Source organism: Vidua chalybeata, chromosome 13, assembly GCF_026979565.1.
Source record: "Vidua chalybeata isolate OUT-0048 chromosome 13, bVidCha1 merged haplotype, whole genome shotgun sequence".
NCBI lineage: Eukaryota > Metazoa > Chordata > Aves > Passeriformes > Viduidae > Vidua > Vidua chalybeata.
The window spans coordinates 19604320-19627669 of record NC_071542.1 but is presented as its reverse complement, the minus strand read 5'-3'; the positions used below and the strand labels follow the sequence as shown (position 1 = coordinate 19627669).

General features: G+C 44.5%; 1 protein-coding gene across 3 annotated transcripts in view; it reads right to left on the bottom strand.

Annotated features, from left to right (window-relative positions):
- Positions 1-1875: 1875 nt before the first annotated feature.
- Positions 1876-23350, bottom strand: part of MAP2K5 (mitogen-activated protein kinase kinase 5) — a 153232-nt gene continuing 131757 nt past the window's right edge. For all 3 annotated transcript variants that reach the window (XM_053954859.1, XM_053954860.1, XM_053954863.1), the window contains 2 exons: positions 20998-21043; positions 1876-2225 (listed from right to left, as the gene is read on the bottom strand). In XM_053954859.1, the coding sequence (XP_053810834.1) occupies positions 2124-2225; positions 20998-21043 (148 nt within the window). In that variant the 3' untranslated portion in view covers positions 1876-2123. The remainder of the gene's footprint in view (positions 2226-20997; positions 21044-23350) is intronic.

Genomic DNA, 23350 nt, shown 5'->3' with positions numbered 1-23350 from the left:
GTGAGCTGAATCCTGGCTAAATTCCCTGCATTCCCCCTCCCCCTCAGCTGTGCCCCTCGGTGCTGCTGGGTGGAGGCAGGAATTGGGGTCCGTGGGGGGACAAACCAGCCCCAGCCCCCGCATCCAGGCAGGAGGGGGTGCTTTGGGAAGGTCTCAGCTGGGAACGCAGCAAGGCTGAGAGGAGCTGCACAATCCCAGACTTCCCTCCTCTGCCCTCTCACCCAGCCCCATTCCCCCAAATTCTGCTGGGAGCAGGGCAGATGGGCACATCCCCGGCTGCACTGAATCCCAGGATTTGGGAGAGGAAAGGGGCTGGAGCCCCAAAGTCCCCTGGACTGATCCCACTGACGAACCACGTGGATTATAATTCTGTCCCCCGCTTCAACCAGGAGGTTTTCCCAGCTCCATCAGCTCCATCCCGCACGGATTTTCGGGGTGAGTCCTCCCCTCCCAACCTCCCTGGCAGGAAAAAGCAGCAGGAAAAGCCCTAGGATTGCTGAGTTTTAAACCAAATCCGAGAGACAGAGAGAGAGACCCTTTATCCAGGGAGAGCTGCTGCGAACTGTTAGGGATAAATAAATGGCAGCGCTGCCGGTGCCCTGCCTGGCTCGCAGGGAGGGAATTTGTCTCACTTTAGCAAAAGGACCTGGAGGAACGGGGGCTGCTGGCTCATTCATTGCCTGTTATCTGCCAGCGAGGTTGTGACATCAGAGCAATTAAGACAAACTTTAGTCTGTAAGTTCATGCCTGCAACCTCTACACTTCAAAAGAAGACAAACGATCCCTCCAAGGGAGGAAAGCAAGTCTTTTCCAGGCTGCTTCCAGAATAACATTTAGGATTTGCAGCGGTTCGGCAGGAATATTTCACTGAATTGGGGGTGGGGGGGGTGTTTTGAAGCTGCTGGCGGAAAATAAACTACCTGAGTCTTCTTTTATTTTTTAGCAAAAGTTTATTTCTAATGCAAAGACAAGCAAACAAACCCCAACCTCCTCCCACCCGACTCACTCACCCCAAACCTGCCTCTCACATCCCCAGTTTATTTTTTTTTTTCCCTTTAATAAGCATTTTTACACAGGGATTGATTCAACCTGTGCTGGTCTGTTGTGGAAACGTCCCCAGGAATTGCAGGAGCCAGGAACACCCAGCAGAGACATTGCAGCCATTCCTTTTTCCTGGAACACCAAACCTGCAGCCTGTGCTTGACCTGGCTGAACCCACAGCTGTGCCAGGGCCTCCCCACCCTCCCTGGGTGGGATATTGGGAAGGATTATTCCCAGTATCCCACCCATCCCTGCCGTCTGGCAGTGGGAGCCATTCCCTGTGTCCTGTCCCTCCATCCCTTGTCCCCAGTCCCTCTCCAGCTCTCCCGGAGCCCCTTCAGGCCCTGGGATGGCTCTGAGATTCCTGGATCCTTCCCTTCTCCAGGGGAACATTCCCAGCTCTCCCAGCCTGGCTCCAGAGCAGAGCCCTGTCCTCTTTCACCTCCCCATTTCCACCTCAGCAAACCCTCTCTGGTTCAGGGATCAGCCTGCACAGCCTGACCACGGATGCTCCTCACGTTTGACCCTCAGGATTCAGGCTGCACCCTGGTCCCCAGCAGCTGGCACTGGGAGCACAGAGGGGCATTCCCAGTTGTTTACTGGTGTGATGCTGATCCACCTGGCACCCTTTACCTCCTCCCAGGGTGGGCAAGCCCAGGTATTTCTCCTTTTTTGTCTGTTTGCTTTTGTTTTACACTTAAACCCAGTATTTAGTGGCTGCCTGCACTCAGAGACAGCCACCAGCTCCTCAGGAATTCCTCTGGACGCTTGGACAGGAGCAACAATTAAAAAATATTCTGGAGTCAGGAGATAGAACATTCAGTAAGCCAAAAATAGAGATATAAAATACTTGCTTTAAGGCTGTGTACAGTATAACTGAAGATAATCCTGGAAATTGCTCAGCAACAAAAGAAACAATTAAGAAAATTCCTTAAAGTGGCGGTGAGGAAAAGGCAGCCAGCAAATACCCTGATTTTGCTGATGCTTCTAGGAAACAGTTGGGAGTAAAATACGATCTGGATAAACTGAGAGTCCAAAGGTGGAGATCCTGGTGTGGGAAGAGCTCTTGGGGTGCTGAGAGCTCACTGGGGTCCCTGGGCTCGCCGCTCCTCCAGCATCCTGCACACCCACATGGACACCACCTCGGCGTTGCCGTCGTTGTACTGCACCACGAAGGGGTGGCCCTGCAGAGGGGACAGGCAGGGTTAGCCAGGAGAAACACAGCCCTTGTGGAGCAAAACCCCACTGGAGCAGCCCGTGCTTTGCAGCCACGGCAGTGCAGAAAGCCCTGACTCAAAGCAGTGCGTTCCCCCGTGGGTCCGTGCTGGTTCCGAGCAGGGGGAGGCAGCCCAGACTCTTTGGAAATGCTCTTTTTGGTTTTTGTCATTCCATTTGCTCGTTGCGTTTTGAGCCAGCCCCTTTCCAGGAGAGCTGAGCAGCTGCTGAATGGTGTTTGGGTAAAATGATATCCCAAAAAAAAAAACCCCATGTAAATGTGTGTGATGTCCTAAAATTCCTCTCTTTATTAGTCCCCCGCGCACCCTTCATGTGCACTGACCTTCCAGAGCCTAAAGGGGATCCAGGAGTGCTGGAGAGGGACTCTGGACAAGGCAGGGAGTGGCAGGATGAGGTGTTTTGCCCAGCACTGGGGTGTTTTTGGGTGAGAAAGTGCAGGAACAAGATAAATGCTTTTATCTCCAACGTAGCCTAGAAGCAGCTGTCCCACCTCGTCAACAAAACAGCCGAGGACACCCGAGAGAAGCAGGAGAGAAAATCAGGAGGCACAGACAGGGCAGAGCAGATGCACTGGGGCAATCAAACCCAAATATTCCAGCCAGTCCCTCCTCCTTTAGCATGGAGAGAGAGCCCCACAGCCAAAGCCCCCTCACCCCCAGGATATCCCTGCATTTAGGCTGCTCCAAATGAAATTTCAGCTCTGAAACCTCAGCTTTGCACACTGGTCAGCCTGTTTGCTTTGTTTCCTGAGGATATTCCACCAAAACCTGGGGGTTTCCACACTTTTCTCCCTAGGAATAAGTTTAACTTGAAATGACTCTTCAGATTTCCCATGTTTTTGCTGTCCTGCTCCAGCGAGGATTTTTCTCAGGCTGAAGGGATGTTTTCACTAGAAGCTGTTTTTTCAGAATCTGGCGGCTGATTTTTCTGAGTTGTTTGTTTTGAAATTGGGAATGGGAGAACAGAGATTTCCACCAAAACTCAGCAGGACCCATCTTTGCAAATCCTCGTGGACAACCTGCAGCATTTTCAGGTCAGCCACCAAAAACCAAGGACACAAGTGGCCCAAAGATGCCCAGTGCACAAGGATGTGCCAAAATCTACTTCCAAACCCACTTTGCTGCTTTTAATACCTGACCTCACTCAGCAGCACCTGCAACTGCAATAAAAACATTTATCCAAGAGCCCCACAGAGCTGGGGGCAATGCAGGAGTCCATCAAACCTGGCCCTGGCCTTTTGCAGCAAGATTTGGAGTGAAAATCAGCACAAACTCCAAAAGAGGGACCTGCAGTTGGCTCAGCACCCAAAAATGTCTCAGGGAACTATTGGAGTTTTCCTCCAAGGTCTCCAGCACTGCAGCTGCAGTAGTTTTTTTCTCCCTTATGAAATCTCTTCATAAACTCACCCCTGCCCTCTATAATTTTGACATTATTCAGCACCCAATCCCACATTCCCCCCTTTTCAGGCACCCTGAGCATTGCAACCATTACCCAGAGCACACAGACCTCAGCAAGCAGTGCCTGAAACTGGAGATTCCCCCAAAGGATGGGGGAGAGACGGGGAGGGAAGGAAGAACAAAGGGAAAACCCAAATCAAAACCCAAACCACCAAAGGAGAAATGCAGCAGGACAGAGCTGTCACCTCAGAGAGGAGACAATGACATTCCCAACAGCTGGGAATAAACGCTGGTGGCTGCCTCAGCCACAAACACAAGTCCCAGCCCTGACTCCAGGAGTGAGCAATGTGCTCTCACCCAAAGCCAGGCTTAAATATTCCTGCAGGGATTTGCTGCAAGGGAACACTGAGGAAAGGTGAATGCCTGGAAGCTTGAGATGCATTTTCTGTTGCAGGGATCAACAGAATTCTGGTGAGGTTCCACAGCTTCATTTTTGGGGACACATGATCCCCAAAAATGTATTTCACATTTCCTCAGACTCTTACACATGTTCACGACAAAACAATAACACCTCCTTCCCAATTTTAAAATATTGAGCCTTAAAACCACCTGGAAACTGCACAGAGGAGGGAAAGAGGTTGAAAATCAGCACCAAACTGGTTTTTCTTACTGGTTTAGTACTGGTGTGCAACAACCATGTCCTTCCCAATTTTTAAATGCTTAACCTTAAAAATACCTTGAACTCAGCACAGCCAGTAGGAAAGAGGTTGAAAATCCAGCACCAAAATGGTTTTTCTTACTGGTCTAGTACTGGTGTGCAATAATCACCTCCTTCCCATTCTTTAAAATGTTCAGCCTTAAAAATACCTGGAAAATCTGTGGGAGATTTCACAGAGGGAAAGAGCTTTTTAAATATTCAGCCTTAAAAATACCTGGAACTCAGCACAGCCAGCAGGAGAGAGGTAGAAAATCCAGCACCAAACTGGTTTTTCTTACTGGCCTAGAATTGGTGTGCAATAACCACCTCCTTCCCAATTTTCAGACGATCAGCCTTAAAAATACCTGGAAACAGCACAGCCAGAGGGAAAGATGTGGAAAATCAGCACCAAACTGGTTTTTCTTACTGGCTGGCACTGGTGTGCCGTGCCCTGGCTCAGTGGGATGCACTGGGAATCCTGCAGGGGATGGGAAGCGGCTGCTGGAGAGCCTGGAGCTGCAAAGGTCAGGCAGGACAGGGCCAGGGCTGGCCCCAAGTGAGTGTCAGGCAGCCTAATTTTGTGTGTCAACCCCGAAAATGAGATAAACAATGACAAACCAGGCTTTTTAAATGAACTTGTCTCTTCTGGTTCTCTTGATAAAGGGTACATTTCTCGAGTTGCAGTGTCCCACCAGACAGGTTTAACTCTTTCACGGGGGAGCTCCTGGCAGAGGGGGAGGTGAAGGATTTAAATACCTGACAGGAAATTAAAAGGGCAGTGCCCCCCTGAACACAGAGCCCTGGTAATTCCAACTCAGGGCTCACCAGCCATCAATCATTTAGCCCAGTCAATTAAATTGCCATTATTCAAGGGTAAAAGTTCCATCATTTTATCTACCCCTAAAATTCAGCAATTTGCTTTCATGGCCTTCTCCTCTGGCCTAAAAAAAAAAAAAAAAAAAAAAAATCTTTGTTTCTGATAATAACCCACCCTGAGCTTATTGGCACAGACCTTGCGTGGCATCCTGGGCAGGGCTGCAGGGCCATGGGCCTTTTCCAGCTCCAAGTGCACACCTGGAGAGTGCAGCTCTGCTCCAGGTGGATGAAATTCCCTCTGGGATACAAAATCATCACCCACAGCCCCCAATCCCTTCAGCTCTTCAGTCTAAAGCACAGGTAACAACTTCCACTGCCTCTCACACACAAATCCAGGGAAGAGCAGAGCTTCAGGAGAGCCTCTCCCACAAGCAGGATCCTCTGGCCATAAACTGTTTGTGTTTGGAGAGCACCAGGGAGGTTCAGACCGATGCCAAAGGACAGGCAGACCATAAATCATCCCTTCATGCAATGCCTGGGATTTCAGAGCACTGGCCAGGCTCAAAAGGAGTCAGTGTTTATGTCAGACTGCTCTAAAGGTCCATGGAACAGGCAGCTACCAGCCTGGAATGGTGACAAAGGACATTTCCAGTGTGAAACGCCAGGCAGCCACAGATTTCCTTGGAAATCACCAAAAATGAGAGATTTTCCTCCCCAGGGGGGTGTTCCCTGGGGCACAGAACATGGGAGGAACCTGAATCCCAAATGGTGGGAGAACATGAGATCTAACCCACTCCAGCACCTCCTTTTTTTCCCCTGGCACAGTGAGAGGCTGAGTGAGGAGGGCAGCCAATTAAAAATGATAATAAAATTCCTCATGCTGATGCAAGGGAGGTTGGGAAATGAGTGGCACTGCACTGGTTGCAGTGGTGCCACCCTTTTAACATTTCTTTTTCCAGAAACCCTCCCAGCCTGAACTCCATTTATCACCAAGCAGCACAGACAAATCATGCCTTCCATTTAAAAAATTCTGAACTCAACACAACAAAAAAACACAATAAAAAGGATCCCAACTGTTGCAGCCACAGCCTATCAAGACAATGGCCGTGCCCTCAGACAGCATTTCAAATACAGTTTATTAGTGTGTGATATGAAAAGGGTATTTTTATTGCATGATATAATGCAATGGGACCTTGGGCGCTCTGCAGAAGGACCTTGCACTCAGAAGTGTAATGAACCCATAGTCCAAAAAACATTATACTGTACATTAACCTATCATTAATGGCACATTAGGGCTGGGGGCATTGCACGCTCGCTGGGCAGGGCTCCATCAGGACAGTGTGCAGGAAACCACAGTCTTCCCAGGCTTAAAACAAATAGAGAAAATAAATATTACTGCTGGCTGCAGGCTGCTCCGAGGGAAGCTCACTCGCTGCTTAACTTGCAGTTTTTCAAAGGGGGCATGAGGAAGATGCAGCAGTTTACTGGGCGGTGTTGGCATGCTCTGAATGCATCAGATGCAGCTTTTCCTGCACAAAACACAGCCCCTGGTGAGAACAGAGTGTAAGCTGGAAGCCTGCTCCCTTTCCCTGCCATTCCCTAATTCCTCCCTGGCACTAGGAGCTGGGAATGGGAAGAGCATCCTCTGACCCAGCTCTCTGTTGGACACCTGGGATCTGCTCTGCACCCGTTTCACCTGAGCAGAATTCCAGCCCCTCAGCAGAATTCCAGCCAGGCCAGCACTAACTCCACGTGAAACGTGAGCAAACCACCAAATCCCTGCTGCTCCCAGAGCAGGTGGGATGCTCCATGCCTTCCCCCACTCCAGGTGCTCTGTTCAAAGGAAAGCCACGGAGCAAATGTTGAATCAGGAAAGCCTGGCTGGCAGCTCATCCCTCCAACTGCAAAAAATTCCAACTTGGCTGTCCAACAGCACATCCCAGTTGGTTCTCCCATTGCTCCTGAGATGCCTGTGCTGTGCACAGCTCTTGTATGAACTCAGGGCATGGATTCGAGGGGAAATCCCTGCCCATCCTCATGTTTAATGGGGGACAAGTCCCACCTCCAACAGGAAAAACACAAAGCTCAGCTCTGGAGCTGCACCAGCTTCCCAGAACTCCTGGAAACACCAAGTGCTGAGCAACCCAAACAGTTCCCAGAACTCCTGGAAACAAAAAGTGCTGAGCAACCCAAACAGTTCCCAGAACTCCTGGAAACACCAAGTGCTGAGCAACCCAAACAGTTCCCAGAACTCCTGGAAACAAAAACTGCTGAGCAACCCAAACCACCCCAAACTGACCCCGGGTCCCCCTTCAGTGCCCTCAGCACGTGTTAGGATTTCATCACTCCAGCCCTGCCTCCAGTGCTGGAGGATTTTCCATCTCGAGCTGTTGCCTCCAAGGACAAGCCACACTAAAAGCTGTTCTAATTATCTGTGCCAGCTATCCACAGTATCCAACTGCGGCTCCCACAGCCAGGAATAGCAGCGAGGAATCCTCAGGCCAATTCTCTCACTGCAGACTCCCAAAACATGGTTAATTCACAGGCACAGAAGGTGGCAGGGCATCCTCAGGGGATGCTCCACGCAGCTTCCGAGGCTTGAGTGGGCTAAAGACTCTGAAGGCTGAGCACACCAGAATCCACGGAGACACAGAACGTAGCCACGGGTGAAAGGACCCTGCAGGACACTTCAAGTGTGATCCAGCTACTCCATCTCTTGTTTTCCTTTTGAAATTTTGGGATTTTTTTTTTTTTTAATCCTTTTAAGAAACGTGTGAGCACCTGAAGTGCTTGGAACAGCAGAGACAGGGAGGCTCAGTTTGTGTGTCTGCTAAAAGTGTCCCAAAGCTGCAGCAAGGTCAGCTGCAGCCTCCTTGTCCCTTCCAAACTGGATTGCAGATCACAGATTGAGCTTAACCCTAAAACTGCAGCTGCTCCTTGGGACTTGCAAGGCTGTGCCTGATCTGGGAGCGAGGTTTGCTGGCCCAGTTCTCTCTCCCTGTTCTGTCCTCAGACTATTGAGGGCAAGGACTGCGCTCGCTGCGCCGGAGAGGCTCCAGCATCCAGAGCTGTGCTCAGCCGGGCGCTGGAGACAAAGCCCCAGAGCAGGGGATGAAATCATGGAATCACAGAATCATGGCACACCCCAATCACGGGCTGGAAGGACCTTAAAACCCACCCAGTCGTCCCCCTGCCCTGGGCAGGGACACCTTCCACCACCCCAGGGTGCTCCAATCCAACCTTGAGCGCTCCCAGCATGGACAGCGGCGTTTTCTGGCTGGAGATGAGGCAGGAACAAGAACAGATCCACAGGGAAAACCAAGTCTGGTCATTTCCCTGCAAGTTTCTGCTCCTTGCTCGCTCCTCAGCTGAGAGCAGAGCCCAGCCTGCTGAGCAGCTCCACTCGGGAAGTGGGGAGTTTTGTTTGTTGCATGGCCTCCCTAACATACACTGTAATTAAAATGTTGATTACTAAACAGTTTAAATATATGACAGACAATGCAGTTAAAGCCTACAGTTAGGTCAATATGTGATTTAGATTTGCCATTTAAAAACTCTCATTTAAATTTTGCATACATTAATCACTACCATACTTCAATGTTCTGATATCCACCTGACTACACTATTAAAATAAAACTTGCTGCCCCAGGGAAATCCTACTTATTCTTAATTGTTTCGAGGCTTTGATGGGCTTTTAATCTAAGATTAATTTATGCAATTTTAAATAACTCTTCTTATGATTAATAAGCTTGAAAATTAAAAGGAGTCTAAAGCAATTATAATGAGCATTTGGTCATAACCTCATTAGGAGAAGGAGTGAAGGATACAGCTCTGGAATTCTTACAAGACTACAATTTAAGGTTACTTTCAGAGGAGTCAAACATAGTTCTTGAAATTGCAAAGGCAGATTAGCCTAGGTCAGCCTTAGAACTATGGCTACCTAGATTAGCACACTAATGATTTTATCCCTCTGATGATATGCGAGACAGTGAAAAGATGATGCAAACCAAAGATAAATGGATAACACAACTAAGCACTGAAGCCCTGGGGTTATATTTCTTCCTTATCTTTTTTTTTTTTTTTGAGAAGTACTTTTGTCCCCTATTATTTATCTATTTGTAGATTGGCTTTCAGCAATGCATTTTTCCTTTTTATATGATAAAGCTAATTGCTAGCCATTTTCAGCTGGTTTAGTTTTGTCGAGGCACCAAAACTCCCCTGCAATTTACAGAATTTGTCTTCAAATAACAAGAGTTCCCAGGCCTGATGGATGGACCAAGAGGAAGAACACCTTAACCTGAACAGCAACTGTCTACACACCTCACCCAGATTTCCATTTTTAAACAGCAATACAGGTTCTTCAGTATGATTAAAGTATTATTTTCCCAAGCTTTGGACAGCTGGTGATCCCAAACCAGATCTCATGCACTTCACTGATGTGTCCGAGCTGGCAACTCATCACCAGACAAAGGGTGAAGAGGGAATTTTTCAGGTGAGAACAGCAGGAATCGGAGCAGCTCCACTCCACAGCTGCACCTGACCTCAAACTCCTCAACCCCTCCTCCTGCAGGACCCTGGGTCTGCTATTTGTTCCCTTCCTGTGGCAAAGACTGGTCTGAAATTTACTGCAGGGTTTAGGGTTTGGCTGTGGCACAGAGGAATCTATTTGCCCATCTGCAGATCATTCTTTCCACGGCAGCTTTGCTTTTGATATTTGTTGTTAAAGCAGTAACTGTCCTTGGCACTCCTCGCGCTGCTCGGCTACAAACGAGCCAGCTCCCAGCAAAGGTATTTCAGTTTTTGTGTGTGTTTTCTCTTAAAAACTCTTAAAACAAACTAAAGCTACCGAAATCTAATTGGAGTTTACTTCTGCAAGCGCTGCTGAGGTTAAGAAGAGCTGCAGAGGAGGAATGGGGAGAGTGGCCCAAGGCTGATGGAGTCTGTCAACATTAGCAAGCTGTCGACAACAGAAGCAGCTCTGCTGAGTGAAACGCTCGGTGCAACATTTTGGGGATGGAGGAGGTTTGACTTTTGCCCAGCTCTGGTCTGGTTTGTGGCCTCACTGCCCATTAGTAGCTGGAGCTCATTAGGTGTGTGCCTGGAGCACATCTTCTGGTGGGGCTTCATTTGAAATCGATTCAATTTGTGAGCTTCAAGACCTGGCTGTGATGAGAATGAGAGAGTGGGGGCTCAGAAAGAGCAGAGATTCACACCAGAAAGGCACACCTGAGCTGAACTCTGGTGGAGCTGCACCTGCAGAAGTGCCCTCAGCACCAGCACAGGAATGAATGATCTCAGTGACACCAAACAGAGCTTGTCAGGAATTCAGAGCTGATACAGAATTTCCTTCAAACAAGGACTAAGTGTTCCCCTAGACTCTGGGGGAAGGGTGAAGAAAACAACTGTTTTCCCCAAGTTCTTCTACTGGGGGAAAAAAAAAATTGCTAAGCAAATTACTAAGCTGAAGTAAACTGAAACAATCTCCTAAATGTTTTTCACCCAAACCTTGGAGAAGAAAATGCTGTGTTGCATACACGCACAAATAACAACAATTAACAAAAGCAAAAACACCCTGAAAATGATGTGGCTGGAAGCAAAAAGGGAGAATGGAACAGCTCGTACTTCGTTAGCATTTTTGTGATGAAGTTTCTGCAAATGAACAAGTTGTTTTTAAAAGTACCACGACGATCATCCTGCATTCCATGGCTACACAGTGCCTGCACGGAGTGCAAAATGCCATCCCCGTGGCTGGCAGGCTCTGTGAAGGGACTCAATAAAGTATTAAATGATGGAGGTGAAGGTGCTGCCAAATCCCCTCGTCTGAGGAGCAGAGAAAGCTCAGGTATGAAACAACGCTGGAATAAACACACAGAGCCCCGCTGAAAACACAGAGAGAGCAAAATATACCACTACTAGTTGGCTTGGGGAAAAAAAAAAAAAATATAAATTCCTTTGAATCTCTCCCAAGGTCACTGAACAACGACCGAGGCCACCAGCACCATTTCCATGCTCAGAGCTGTATTTTAATCCAGAGGAGCCTTTCCCTGGTGGAAACACGGCTCCCCCAGCCCAGCAGGCACAGGCTCACCCCGAGTTACACCGGCTGAGTGTTCCCCCAACCTCTCCCATCAAATCCCAGCAGGCAGATGCACACTGATGGGACAATGAACTTTTCCAGGGCTGTATTTTGGGGTTTCACCCTGAATAAAGCCGCCTGCTCCGAGCTCTGCCCCGGGTGGGAGCGGCAGCAGCCGGCTCCGGAGGGGAGGCCGCGGCTTAAAAAGAGGAAAATAAATAAAAAAGAAATCATGTTTAATTTAAAAATTAGAAACTGGAGCAGGCTGTGAGCACAGAGGTTGATTGAAACAAAATTTAAATTCCTGTCAAGCCCATTTAAACACAGGGGCCCTTCATAGGCAATTAGCTGCTCCCTGTGAAGGCTGAGCGAGGCCGGGCCTGGTCACTGTGAGGAGCCGAGAAAAATTAACTAAAATCAGGCGCTATGAAATATTTAGCCTCCCAGTTTATCACCGGGGTTTGGAAGTGTAAACAAGACAAAAATCGATTCCTCGGTGCCCTCCAATCAATCCCCCAAAATGGCGAGGGCATCTGTTTCTGCTCAATTTTGTTTACTCTGGCAGATTTGCCTTAATTGCGGTTGTTTATCTCCCGTTGTCCCCGGGGCCCTAATCTCCCGATTACTAATACTTAACACTCATTTCACATCTAAAGCTACTTCTAATCCTCAACAGGTTTCTGGAGCTCTTAAAATGATGGAGGCGAGGGAGATTTCTCTTTGTGAGGGGAGCATTTTGCGACCCGCAACCAGCTGGGCCCAATCGTCACCAGGGATGGCGGCAACAAAGGTGCTAAAAGGCTCTTTCACAAACTCTGCCTCTCCGCCGGGAATGCCGCCGAGAAAAAAAGGCCTTTGATGGGGAAAAAAGGGAAGAAACCACCCTGAACAAGGGGGCTCTAACAGTCCAGCCAAATAAAGTTACTGTCATAATCAAGCGCTGTCAATCACAATGAAAATCCAATTAAAAAATCTTTCAGCACGGGCCCTCTTCAGGAGAAAAATGTCCCCTATTTATATGCGGTTTTTTTTTTTCCTTTTTTTTTTTTTGTCAACTGCACAAATTAGAAAGTCGTTATTAATTGATTTTTTACTACTTTAGGCCCTGATCCTCCAGCTGAATTTCTGCGGATGGAAGAATCAAGCGGCACAAATCTGATTAAGGGATTTGAGGCATAATGCACACAGGTCACTAAGAAGGCATATCTCTATCTCCTGCTTTATACTCTGCTTATTCATAGGCAATTATTACTCTTATTTAATACTGCAGGAGTGTCCTGAGGTGCTAATTGGACTAGAGACCCACATGTAGCTGGTACTGCACAAGTACCAGCCATTTTAATCTATGCAGAGTGTCTGAATACATTTCAAATGCCAATTTCATTACACAAATAAAAATCGTACGTGGATTTCAACAGTTGCCTGTTAGAGCAAATTCCTTGATGGATTTGGAATGAATAGAAAGGACAGTATTCTGGGATAAAAAAGCATGGGTCTTATTTTGGAACTGCTAACAGATTTTTTTTTTCCCCTCAATTTTTCAAAATAAATACGTAAGGAAGACAGCTGACATAAAGCATCAACAAGGCAAATGCACAACTTCTCAATATCCAGTAACTGAAAGATTGGCAATTCTGCTACCAAAATGAGTGAGATGTAAATATTTGTCCCTGTGCCTGGAGAACTACTGAACAACCAGCAGTGCCAAATGAAACATTTGCTCAAATCAAGCTGCAAAGCCCAGGAGACTCAAGTAACCAAAAAATATGAACTGTATCCCTCTAAGCTGTTGCCAATTTGTTTTTATCCAATTTCCTCAGATTTTCAACACCTCTTTGAGCCAACTCGAGTTATTCCTTTTCACATTTCACAGGGAAGTGCTGCTGTTTTGTGCAGCTCTAGGGCATGGTAGGAGGGGAATATTCCCATTTATCCCCAGATATTTTTCCCAGATATTCCCATTTGCTGGAGGAACTGGGTGATCCCACGGCAATGGGTGCAGCAGGCAGGGAATGAAGGCATCACCCCCTAACCCTGTCACCATCCTGCTCTTGGGTGACTGCTGGATTTAGTGACACTGATGGAATGGATGTCTCCATTTCAAGAGCTGATTTCTCAAGTGGCACAGAAGAACTCGCACCCCAAGGACAGAGATGGCTTTGCCCCCACTTTTTTTTTGAAAGACAGAGGGGGAAATATCCCTGACCCACCTTTCCCTCAGCTCAGTGAGCAATGCTGCCACATGAAGAAACACAGATTTTTTTCCTCTTAAGCTACCTTGAGCAAGGAAGACACTGAACACCCAGTGACAGGAGCATCCCGAGCCCTGCTGTGAAATCCTTGCCTCAGTATAAATTTTGATTTGTCTTCAGTGTGTCCAGGATTTGATCCAGAACTCTTTGTCCTCTCCATGTCTGAACTGAGAGACTGAAGACCCAGTTTATTACTGATCACATATATTTCATGAACTGGATGATGCTAAAAAACCTTTCCCAACCTAAACAATTCTGTATTTACAACAGCTGAAATACTTGGCTCTGTACTTCTTTTCCTTGAGAAACCAGGAGAGAGCCTTTTCCTTCACATCTGCTCGTGTTTGGTGTCTGTCAGAACTTCCCCTTGTCATGGAGTGAAGAACTGGGATTGTTGTGACAGAGGAGAGGCTGAACATCTGCAAACAAAACCTTTCATCACTGCTCCAAGCACAGACAATTTTATCATCCCTGATGGGAGATCCTGCACTGGCCCAGGGTAAAAAAAGTACCCAAAGAGGGAAAATTCTTGGCTTCCTGTGACTCAGCAACGATGCCCAAATATCTGGGGAGGTGCACACAACAAGCACGGATCTCTGAAGCTGATCTCACAGCATCTCTGGGCTGTGTTTGTGCAAAGGAAAGTGCTGAGAGCCCTCTGGTCCATCCCAAAAATCACCATCATCCACACCCCAGCCCTGGCTCCTCAGTGATACCACGGGGGGAAAGCCCTTTATTGACAAACCTAAGCACCAGTGTTTTATTGGCTTTATTCTGGGGGTTTAGATGAAAATCCAGGCAGGATTATGCTGATCCTCCATTTGTTTGTTTAAACCATGGGAGTATTTCCTGAGAGCTGAAACCAGGGGTTTAACACAATGAACTGCAAATATGTTTAGCTACTGTGCAGACCCTCTGAAATAAAGCTACATAAAATACAGCTACTTAAAATCCAGCTACTTAAAACCTCACATTTTTAATTCCCTTGTTGTACTTGATGGAGATGTAAGAACAAGCAGCCAGAATGCATTTTTGAGAGTCTCTAATATCTTGGCATATCTTAAGACAATTAAATACACTAATTAACTGTTTATCTGGAAAAAAAATACCATTTCAGCCAATAAAATCAGGGTGCCTGGTCCAGAGGCATTCCTGGAATTTATGCTGGGTGCATAGGAATGGGAAATTTCAAAACTGTATTAGGCATTGAAATAAATAAAATAGCAAAGGAGAACAGGTTTTCCAGCATGTCAGTGGCTTTGATACTGATGATGTAGAATTTATCACACAATGTTGAAATTGATAAAATTTAGATTGATAAAATATCGACATAAGAGGCGTCAGTAATTTAAATTTTAAAAAGGAGAAAAGCTCCTGGCTGTGCTGAAATTTGACAGCTTGAGGAAAAATCATTAGATCTGTGCAAAAGTAATGGAGTGCAGAAGGTGGCTGCATCCTCTCCCTGCCCAGTTCTTTCTTGAGAAATCCTAAAGGCTGTGCTTTGGTGCCTCCACAGGAAAGTACAACAGAACAACTGCTCCACTCCTGACTTTTGGTGCTTCAAATACAATTTTTTCACGTAAACGCCTTTCGTCCCAATAACCAGCATGGAGGAGTCCAGTGCTGCACTAACCACAAAAAACCCCTCACCAAGAGACTCCAGCAATTCCAAAAAAAAAAAAAAAAAAAAAAAGCACCAACAATCTGCAGAAGCTGAGGCTGAGCTTGCAGCTAAAGAAGAGATTTTAAACAATTACCAAAGCAGGGCAGTGATATCATAAAGGCAATTTCTGCGCTAGCTTGTTTTCTGCAACTCTCCCTGCCTCTGAACAGCTAGAACAGATAATAACTATTAGTAAATCAAACTCCTGCAATATCCAGCTGTGCCTCCCCCATTTACATACAGATAGAATGGGTATATGTTTTTAATATGTATGCCAGGCGTAGTTTTACCACAGCTGAAGTGCACGCTACAAAGGAGGAGGAGAATGGGAATGGAATCAGCATGAGATAATAAAGTGGCCTAGATAAAGTATTAGCCAGCGATTGATCTCAAACAGGGGATGCTGCTTCTCTCTGACCTGATTACTTACTATGCATAGATTCCATTAAATAGAGCTTAGAATGGAAAGCTTTGGGAAAATACCGTAAATACAGGCACAGCCCCAGCCTGGCTGCTTCCCTGGACTCTGGGCAGGAACAGGAGTCAAACCTTCCCTGGGTTAAACAGGAGTTAAACCTTCCCTGCATTTAAACAGGAGTTAAACCTTCCCTGGGTTAAACAGGAGTTAAACCTTCCCTGCATTTAAACAGGAGTTAAACCTTCCCTGGGTTAAACAGGAGTTAAACCTTCCCTGGGTTAAACAGGAGTTAAACCTTCCCTGGGTCTAAATGGGAATTAAACCTTCCCTGGCTTTAAACAGGAGTTAAACCTTCCCTGGCTTTAAACAGGAGTTAAACCTTCCCTGGGTTTAAACAGGAGTTAAACCTTCCTTGGCTTTAAACAGGAGTTAAACCTTCCCTGGCTTTAAACAGGAGTTAAACATTCTCTGGGTTTAAAAAGGAGTTAAACCTTCCCTGCATTTAAAGAGGACTTAAACCTTCCCTGCGTTAAACAGGAGTTAAACCTTCCCTGGGTCTAAATGGGAATTAAACCTTCCCTGGCTTTAAACAGGAGTTAAACCTTCCCTGGGTCTAAATGGGAATTAAACCTTCCCTGGGTTAAACAGGAGTTAAACCTTCCCTGGGTCTAAATGGGAATTAAACCTTCCCTGGGTTAAACAGGAGTTAAATCTTCCCTGGGTCTAAATGGGAATTAAACCTTCCCTGGCTTTAAACAGGAGTCAAACCTTCCCTGGGTTAAACAGGAGTTAAACCTTCCCTGGCTTTAAACAGGAATTAAACCTTCTCTGGTTTTGAACAGGAGTTAAACCTTCCCTGGGTTAAACCCGAGTTAAACCTTCCCTGTCTTTAAACAGGAGTTAAACCTTCCCTGCATTTAAACAGGAGTTAAACCTTCCCTGGCTTTAAACAGGAATTAAACCTTCCTTGGCTTTAAACAGGAATTAAACCTTCCCTGCATTTAAACAGGAGTTAAACCTTCCCTGGCTTTAAACAGGAGTTAAACCTTCCCTGGGTTAAACAGGAGTTAAACCTTCCCTGGTTTTAAACAGGACTTAAACCTTCCCTGGGTCTAAATGGGAATTAAACATTCCCTGGCTTTAAACAGGAGTTAAACCTTCTCTGGGTTTCAATGTGAATGAAACCTTCCCTGGTGTTTAAACAGGAGTTAAAATTTTAAATTACTGATGTTTCTTATATCGATACTTTATTTTAATTTTTATCCATTTTTAAATCAATTTTTATCAATTAAAAATAAAATTTGAAATTTTCTATTTAAATTATTAAAATTAAAAATATTAAATGTATAAAATTAAACATTGTGTGATAAATTGTACATCATCAGTATCAAAGCCACTGACATGCTGGAAAACCTGTTCTCCTTTGCTATTTTATTTATCTCAATGCCTAATACAATTTTGAAATTTCCCATTCCTATGCACCCAGCAATGCCCCTCTCCATTCCAGGAATGGCTCTGGACCAGGCACCCTGATTTTATTGGCTGTAATGGTATTTTTTTTCCCAGATAAACAGATAATTAGTGTATTTAAATGTCTTAAGAGATGTGTCAAGATATTAGAGACTCTCAAAAATGCATTCTGGCTTCTTGTTCTTACATCTCCAACAAGCACAACAAGGGAATTAAAAACAGGAACAGGAGTTTAAACCTTCCCTGGGCTGCCACAGCACAACTCCTAAAAAAGCACTGCCCCAAGAGCCAGAAAAACTCTGTGTTTCTGGCAAAAAAATGCAAAAGCAAAGGGGAAAAAATCTCTTTATATGGAAGAATTGTTGAGATTTTCATGTTAGAAAGGGAGGGGAGAGCCAGAGAGGAATGTGTTGTGCCTGTGATAATACAGGAATATATTCAATTTAATTTGGTCTCTGCCTTTCTCTTAAGAGAAAACAAACTGGAGATAAAAGAGCAGCATTTTAGAGTAAGTTTAGGATGACCACTGGTGAATTCTGAGGTTGTTCCTCTCCCTGAATGGACAATCTTTTCCTCATTACTTGGTGAAATTCCTTATTTCACTGCTGTGGAACAAGTCAGTTGATTTGATTACATATATCCAGAAAAACCAGTGGGATATCTTGTTTTGGGGATGGCTGCAGAGAGAGCAGTGAGTAAATAAATAATAAAATAAATAAATACAGGAGCCTGATCCACCTGCACGTGGACATCTGTGGTCATGAAAAACCTGACTTTAAACAGGAATTTCATCCAGCCTCGGCTGTGGCCCTATTTCCTGACAAAATGGACATTTTGGGTTTTAAAATAAAGAGCTTTTTGCATGACAGGCAGGGGAAATCCATCCCAAAACTGATGGAGGTGCCAACCTGGCACTTCAGCTCCTCAAATGCACCTAAAATTTACTGATTATCAGCAGAGGAGGAAAAAAATTCATCTTCTGCTCCCTTCATTTTGCTTTCAGTCCTTAATTATCCTGAACTGGTCCCAAAGTAGTGACTCCCAGTCCAGCTGTGTCTGCAGGGGAGGAGAAGATGCTCTGGTTTGTCTGCAGGTGGGGATGGGAGTGTGTGACACCTCCCCCTCACTGCTGGCACGGAGCTTTTAATTAAAATAAACCAAAATGCCATGAACAAGGTGAGATCCTGCTGGGGTTGACATCAGTGGGAAGGTGACCTTGAGGAGCCAGGGATCCACGGCATCCCTCTGTGCACTCCTCAGGGCCAGCAGAGGCACGTGGCCATGTCAGGAAGGTGGAATTAGAGAAGGGTGCAGCGGTGAGAAAGTGCAGAATTCACAGGCTGTTTGTGCTCAGGGGATGTGGCACTCGGTGCTCTGCTCAAGGTGGGCATCAAACGGACTCCGGGCCCTTGGAGGGCTTTTCCAACCTCATTAATTCCGTGATACTTCAAGTTTTGGGTTTTTTCTGGCCCCGTTTTCCACCAATTATAAATTAATTGCTGTACACGTATTTAGGCACAGATATGCTGTGTGTGTCTGTGTACACAGACACATAATGCTAATGTACACATTCATATTAATTTCATAAATAAAGTGCTCCTTGAGAAGACTGGGGGAAAGCAAATATATAAAGGGTTTTGACTCTATAAATATATAATACATAATAGAAAAAGAAATGTATATATATTATATAAATGATAATTAATTCTATATATTAGAGAAATAACCATTAATTATATATTATATAAATAATTAATTATAAATATATTATATAAAATAATTATATATTATATAATATTGATTATAAATATACATATATATATTGTATATAAGATATATATGTATATATAAGATATATATGTATACAAGAATATAAATATAAATATATAATATAGCCTCTGTAATACATATATCCTCTATATAGTTAATTATAAAAGATTATATATTATATATAATATATTATACATTATATATTATATAATATATAATATATAATATATAATACATATTATATATTATATATTAGATATTAGATATTATATATTATATATTATATAAGAATAAAAATATGATTTAAGATTTATATATAAGAATAAAAATATAAATATATATAATATTACATATATCCTCTATAATACAAAGGAGTAAGCAGCTCCTGTTTTACTACTCGCTGCTGCAAGCTCATTTCTAAGCGACTAAAAAGGAGGTGGGGAAAAAAATAAAATGCATTAAATTGTTTAAAAAGTAGGAACGCTTCTTTTTTTTTATTTATTTTGCTTTTTTCCCCCCCCCCCCCTAGAGGCGCCAGAATTTCCAAATAATTTCACAGAACACCTCCTCTAAAGGGGCCCAGCACACTCCAGGGCGTGTAGTTGTAAAGATAAATCTGAGCACTTCCCTGCCACTGCAGGCACTCACCCTTTGGCCTCGTTTTTATGGCTCTACACCCTGGAGTGGCGTTACTGCTCACCAGCATCCCCACACATCGCGCACTTCTGGGGGGCTGGGGGATGTGCAGATGTTTTATTTATAAGTGGCAAGGCCTCTTGCATCACCAGCATGTGCATCTCCAGGCACAGAGAGGTTCCATGAAGCTGCATTGTTTGAACGGCCGTGGCAGAACGGCGCACGAGGTAAATGCGTCTGCAGCTCCAGAACCTGCCCCAGCTTTTCTCAGATGTGACTAACTGCAAGAATTTCCCGGCCATCAAAAGGTCATAAAAAAGACAAAAAAAAAAAAAAATCAGCCTTTGGTGTGAGAAAACCCGAAGTGGAGGGGCTCTGATAAACTTGAAGGTTTCATTGCAGCGTGGTGTTTAAGCAGGTGCCCAACTCCAAGGGCAGATTTGGTGGAGTTAATACCCCTCAAATGAGATTCACAGTTAAATACTTTCCTAACCAGCAAAGAGACTGGTCTGGATCGTGAGACACCTGCCCCTGGGCATCTTCAGAGATTAGCCTTTAACTAGAGAACTGCTGCAGTAGAAAAACTTGTTTATTCTCACAGAAGCAATGAGAATATTCTCTTTCTTGGAAGCAAGACATGAGAGGATGCACCAGTGTCTTGATCCTGCTAAAATCCCTTACAATTATTCCTGTATTCCAATTATCTCTGTGTATTTCATGCACAGATGTACATTCATTTCAAATAAATATGTATATTGAAATGTACATTTCATTTCAAATGAATCATGATGATTTTAGAGAAGCTTTTGAGTTACAGCAAGCAGAATGTAAAGGAAAGTAAGGAAACATTTAAAAATTAAAGGTGTCTGGCATGAGTCACAGGGGATTGGGAGCCTACATAAATTGCTGTAAACAGCAATAATTAATAATTGGAGAATGACAATTTCCAGCACAAGAAGTGGGCTCTGAGCTCAGATTCCAAGCTGAGAGCCCTTCCATGGACACACCTCACCAAATATTCTCATTCTCCTGCAGCCAATCTGATTTCATTTTACATTTACATTTTCATTTACATGACCACGTAAAGTGAAAAGAGTGGCTCTTGCATTTCATTGAAATACATATTTTAACCCCACTCTCTTGTTTTCTGTCTTCACTTTTGGGAAGGTTCAGGCTGGCAAATGCTGACAAGGAGTGACCTACATTAAGCTGTACTCCCTGGACATCCAAACTGGAAGAAAATGTGTATCAAGCACCAAAATGGTTTTGATTGGAACTCCATAGTGGCTGTGAAAGTTCTGAATTAACTCCCCAAATCACAAGTGAAGGTAGCAGCAAAACCAGAACCACAATTCCACCTCTGGCTTGGGTGCAAATATGGAATTGCTGCACAAGCAGGAAGAGTTTAGAGAGAAATACACTGAGCACACTGAAAAATGCAGGGAAAAAAAAAAAAAGAGATAAATTTCTATGTAAATGACCAAAAAAAATTTCACTGAAAAATCCAAACTGAGGTTTCACTCACCATTAAATCTTCAGGTGCTGGCCTTTCCTTTGGCTGCTTCTTCATGCTGTGTCACAAAACAAAATGTTTGTATCAAAACAAGTGCTTGTTGATTTGAAATGTTGAAATACTGAATTGTTTCATTTGGAATGTTAAAATATTGAGTTGTTTTATTTGAAATGTTGAAAGATTGAATTGTATTTTATCTCTTTTATCACAGATTGAAGAATTTCAGTGTATTTCTTAAATTTAGCAGGTGCTGATGGGAGACAGGGTTCCTAACAGCAACCAAAATATTAATTTTGGGTTTTTCCTTTCTCCCAGCCTTCCCTTATGGGCTGTAGGGCTCCACACTCTTTGTTTGTGTGGATTTCTGTATTTAATGACCGTGAAAGGTGGGGATTATTTATTTGTACATTTGATTTGTATTTGATTATGTATTTTTAAACCCATTTGTTTGGATTTCTGTATTTAATCACCATGAAATGTGCGTAAACACAGAAACTCCTGAAAACCAGCAGGTACAGAGAGCCGATTCCCATTTTTTTTTTTTTTTCTGGGGATTATGACACAGCTCCACACAAAGAATCATCCAAACAGGTGGGAAATCCAACTCCAGCGCCGAACTCGCAATACCCTGGGGTTCCTACCTTCACTTTCCCCCATTTATTTCCATTCCCCTGCAGGGTGATAGTTCATTACACAGCATTAACCTGCTTACAGGATCATGTTTCTCATGCAAACAGTGCTGCTTTTCCCTGCAACAGGTGCAATTAGCTCTGGAGGCCGTGCTTAGCTGCGTGAGGGAGCACAATAACGTGGCCCAGAGGTGACCACCAGGAGCTGCCTGTGGACTAATTGGATTCTATCCAAGCAGCCAGGCTTTATGGAGGGCCTGGCACAAAGTCTGGGATGCTGCTCACTTGACATCTCTCAGGGTTACTCCAAATTGATTGCTTAAATAAGATATAGTTGTCCTTATTTGCCTTTTTTTTTTTTTTTTTTTAAAGCTGTAATTCCCCCCACTGCAAAGCGCAGCTAATAAAGCACTGGGTATAAAACACCAAATGAGCTGGGCTGTAAATTGGAGATATTAAGGACACAATTTACCTTCCCCTACAAATAACTGCGAGCCCCTCAGATATTCCAGTCCCACGAGCTGTCTGAGGCAGCAGCTCTAATCTGACAGCCCAAAGTAGCCCTGTCCCCAGGGAGAGCCAGGCTATTAGCCACCATCACTCCTGCTGCAGGTTGACATCTGTGGGGATTTTAACACAGGTTATCCCTCCCTCTGCCTCCTTCTGGCTTCTTGAGACCAGCCTGTCATCGATATTTTGGGGAGGATAAAAGGAGCTGGAGCTCCACAGCCCGGGTTGTGCTGCAGAATCCTCCAAATACCCTCGGTCTTTGTAAGCTGAAACCACTGAAAACCGAGGCCTCTGTTACACAAACTTTAATTATTTAGTTACTTTAATTAACTGCTCATCAGCCTGCTTTTTGTGGCTGTATTTGTTACAGGCCCTGGCAGGCCTCAGAGATACTTTCTGCTCTATGAGCTGCTCAAAATTCAGTTTTATGGGGTCACTTCTGCTGCAGCGGCCCTGGCGTGTGGCAGAAAACCCCAAAATGTGCAAAACCCAACCCAGGTGGGCTTGGGGGAGGACAAGGACACATCCCTGGAGCAGGACAAATCCCTGAATAAAGACACATCCCTGGATTCCTGCTCCCACCCATACACAGCTCCCACTCTGGTGGCTCCCTCTGATTTCACCCAGCCCTGCAAGAGGGGATGTTTCTCCCTCCAACACTTCCTATTTTTACAAAATTCAAGCTTATTTCTTCTGCTGTGCATAAATTCCTTCCCTTTTAAAATTATTTTTGGATTTTGAGGGGTGTGGGGCAGTTAAAAAGATATTTTTTTCCTTTCGCTTTGCTTCTTTAGGATCTCTTACCCGCCAGATTTGTATCCTCTACTCACTCAAGAACCGTATTCTTTATTCTACAACCTCCTCTTCTCCCCAGTTCTCCTTTAATTTAAAAGGTTTCCAATGAACTATTCTGTTTTAAGGACAGCAAATACACCCAGTGGTGTGTTTTGAACCACGGCTCTCAGTAAAAATTACTTACTGAGAAGCCAATGAATTCATCAAGGCCGCTTGCCTTCTAAACATCAAGGCAATTTTATACAAGATATTAAAAAAAAAAACCCTTAAATAATGATATTACACACATGAATTTTGCAGATGAATTTCTTACTGTAAAGTAAAAATTACTTACTGAGAAGCCAATGAATTCATTAAGGCCGCCTGCCTTCCTAAACATCGAGGCAATTTAATAGAAATATTTAAAAAAAAAAACAAAAACCCTAAATAAT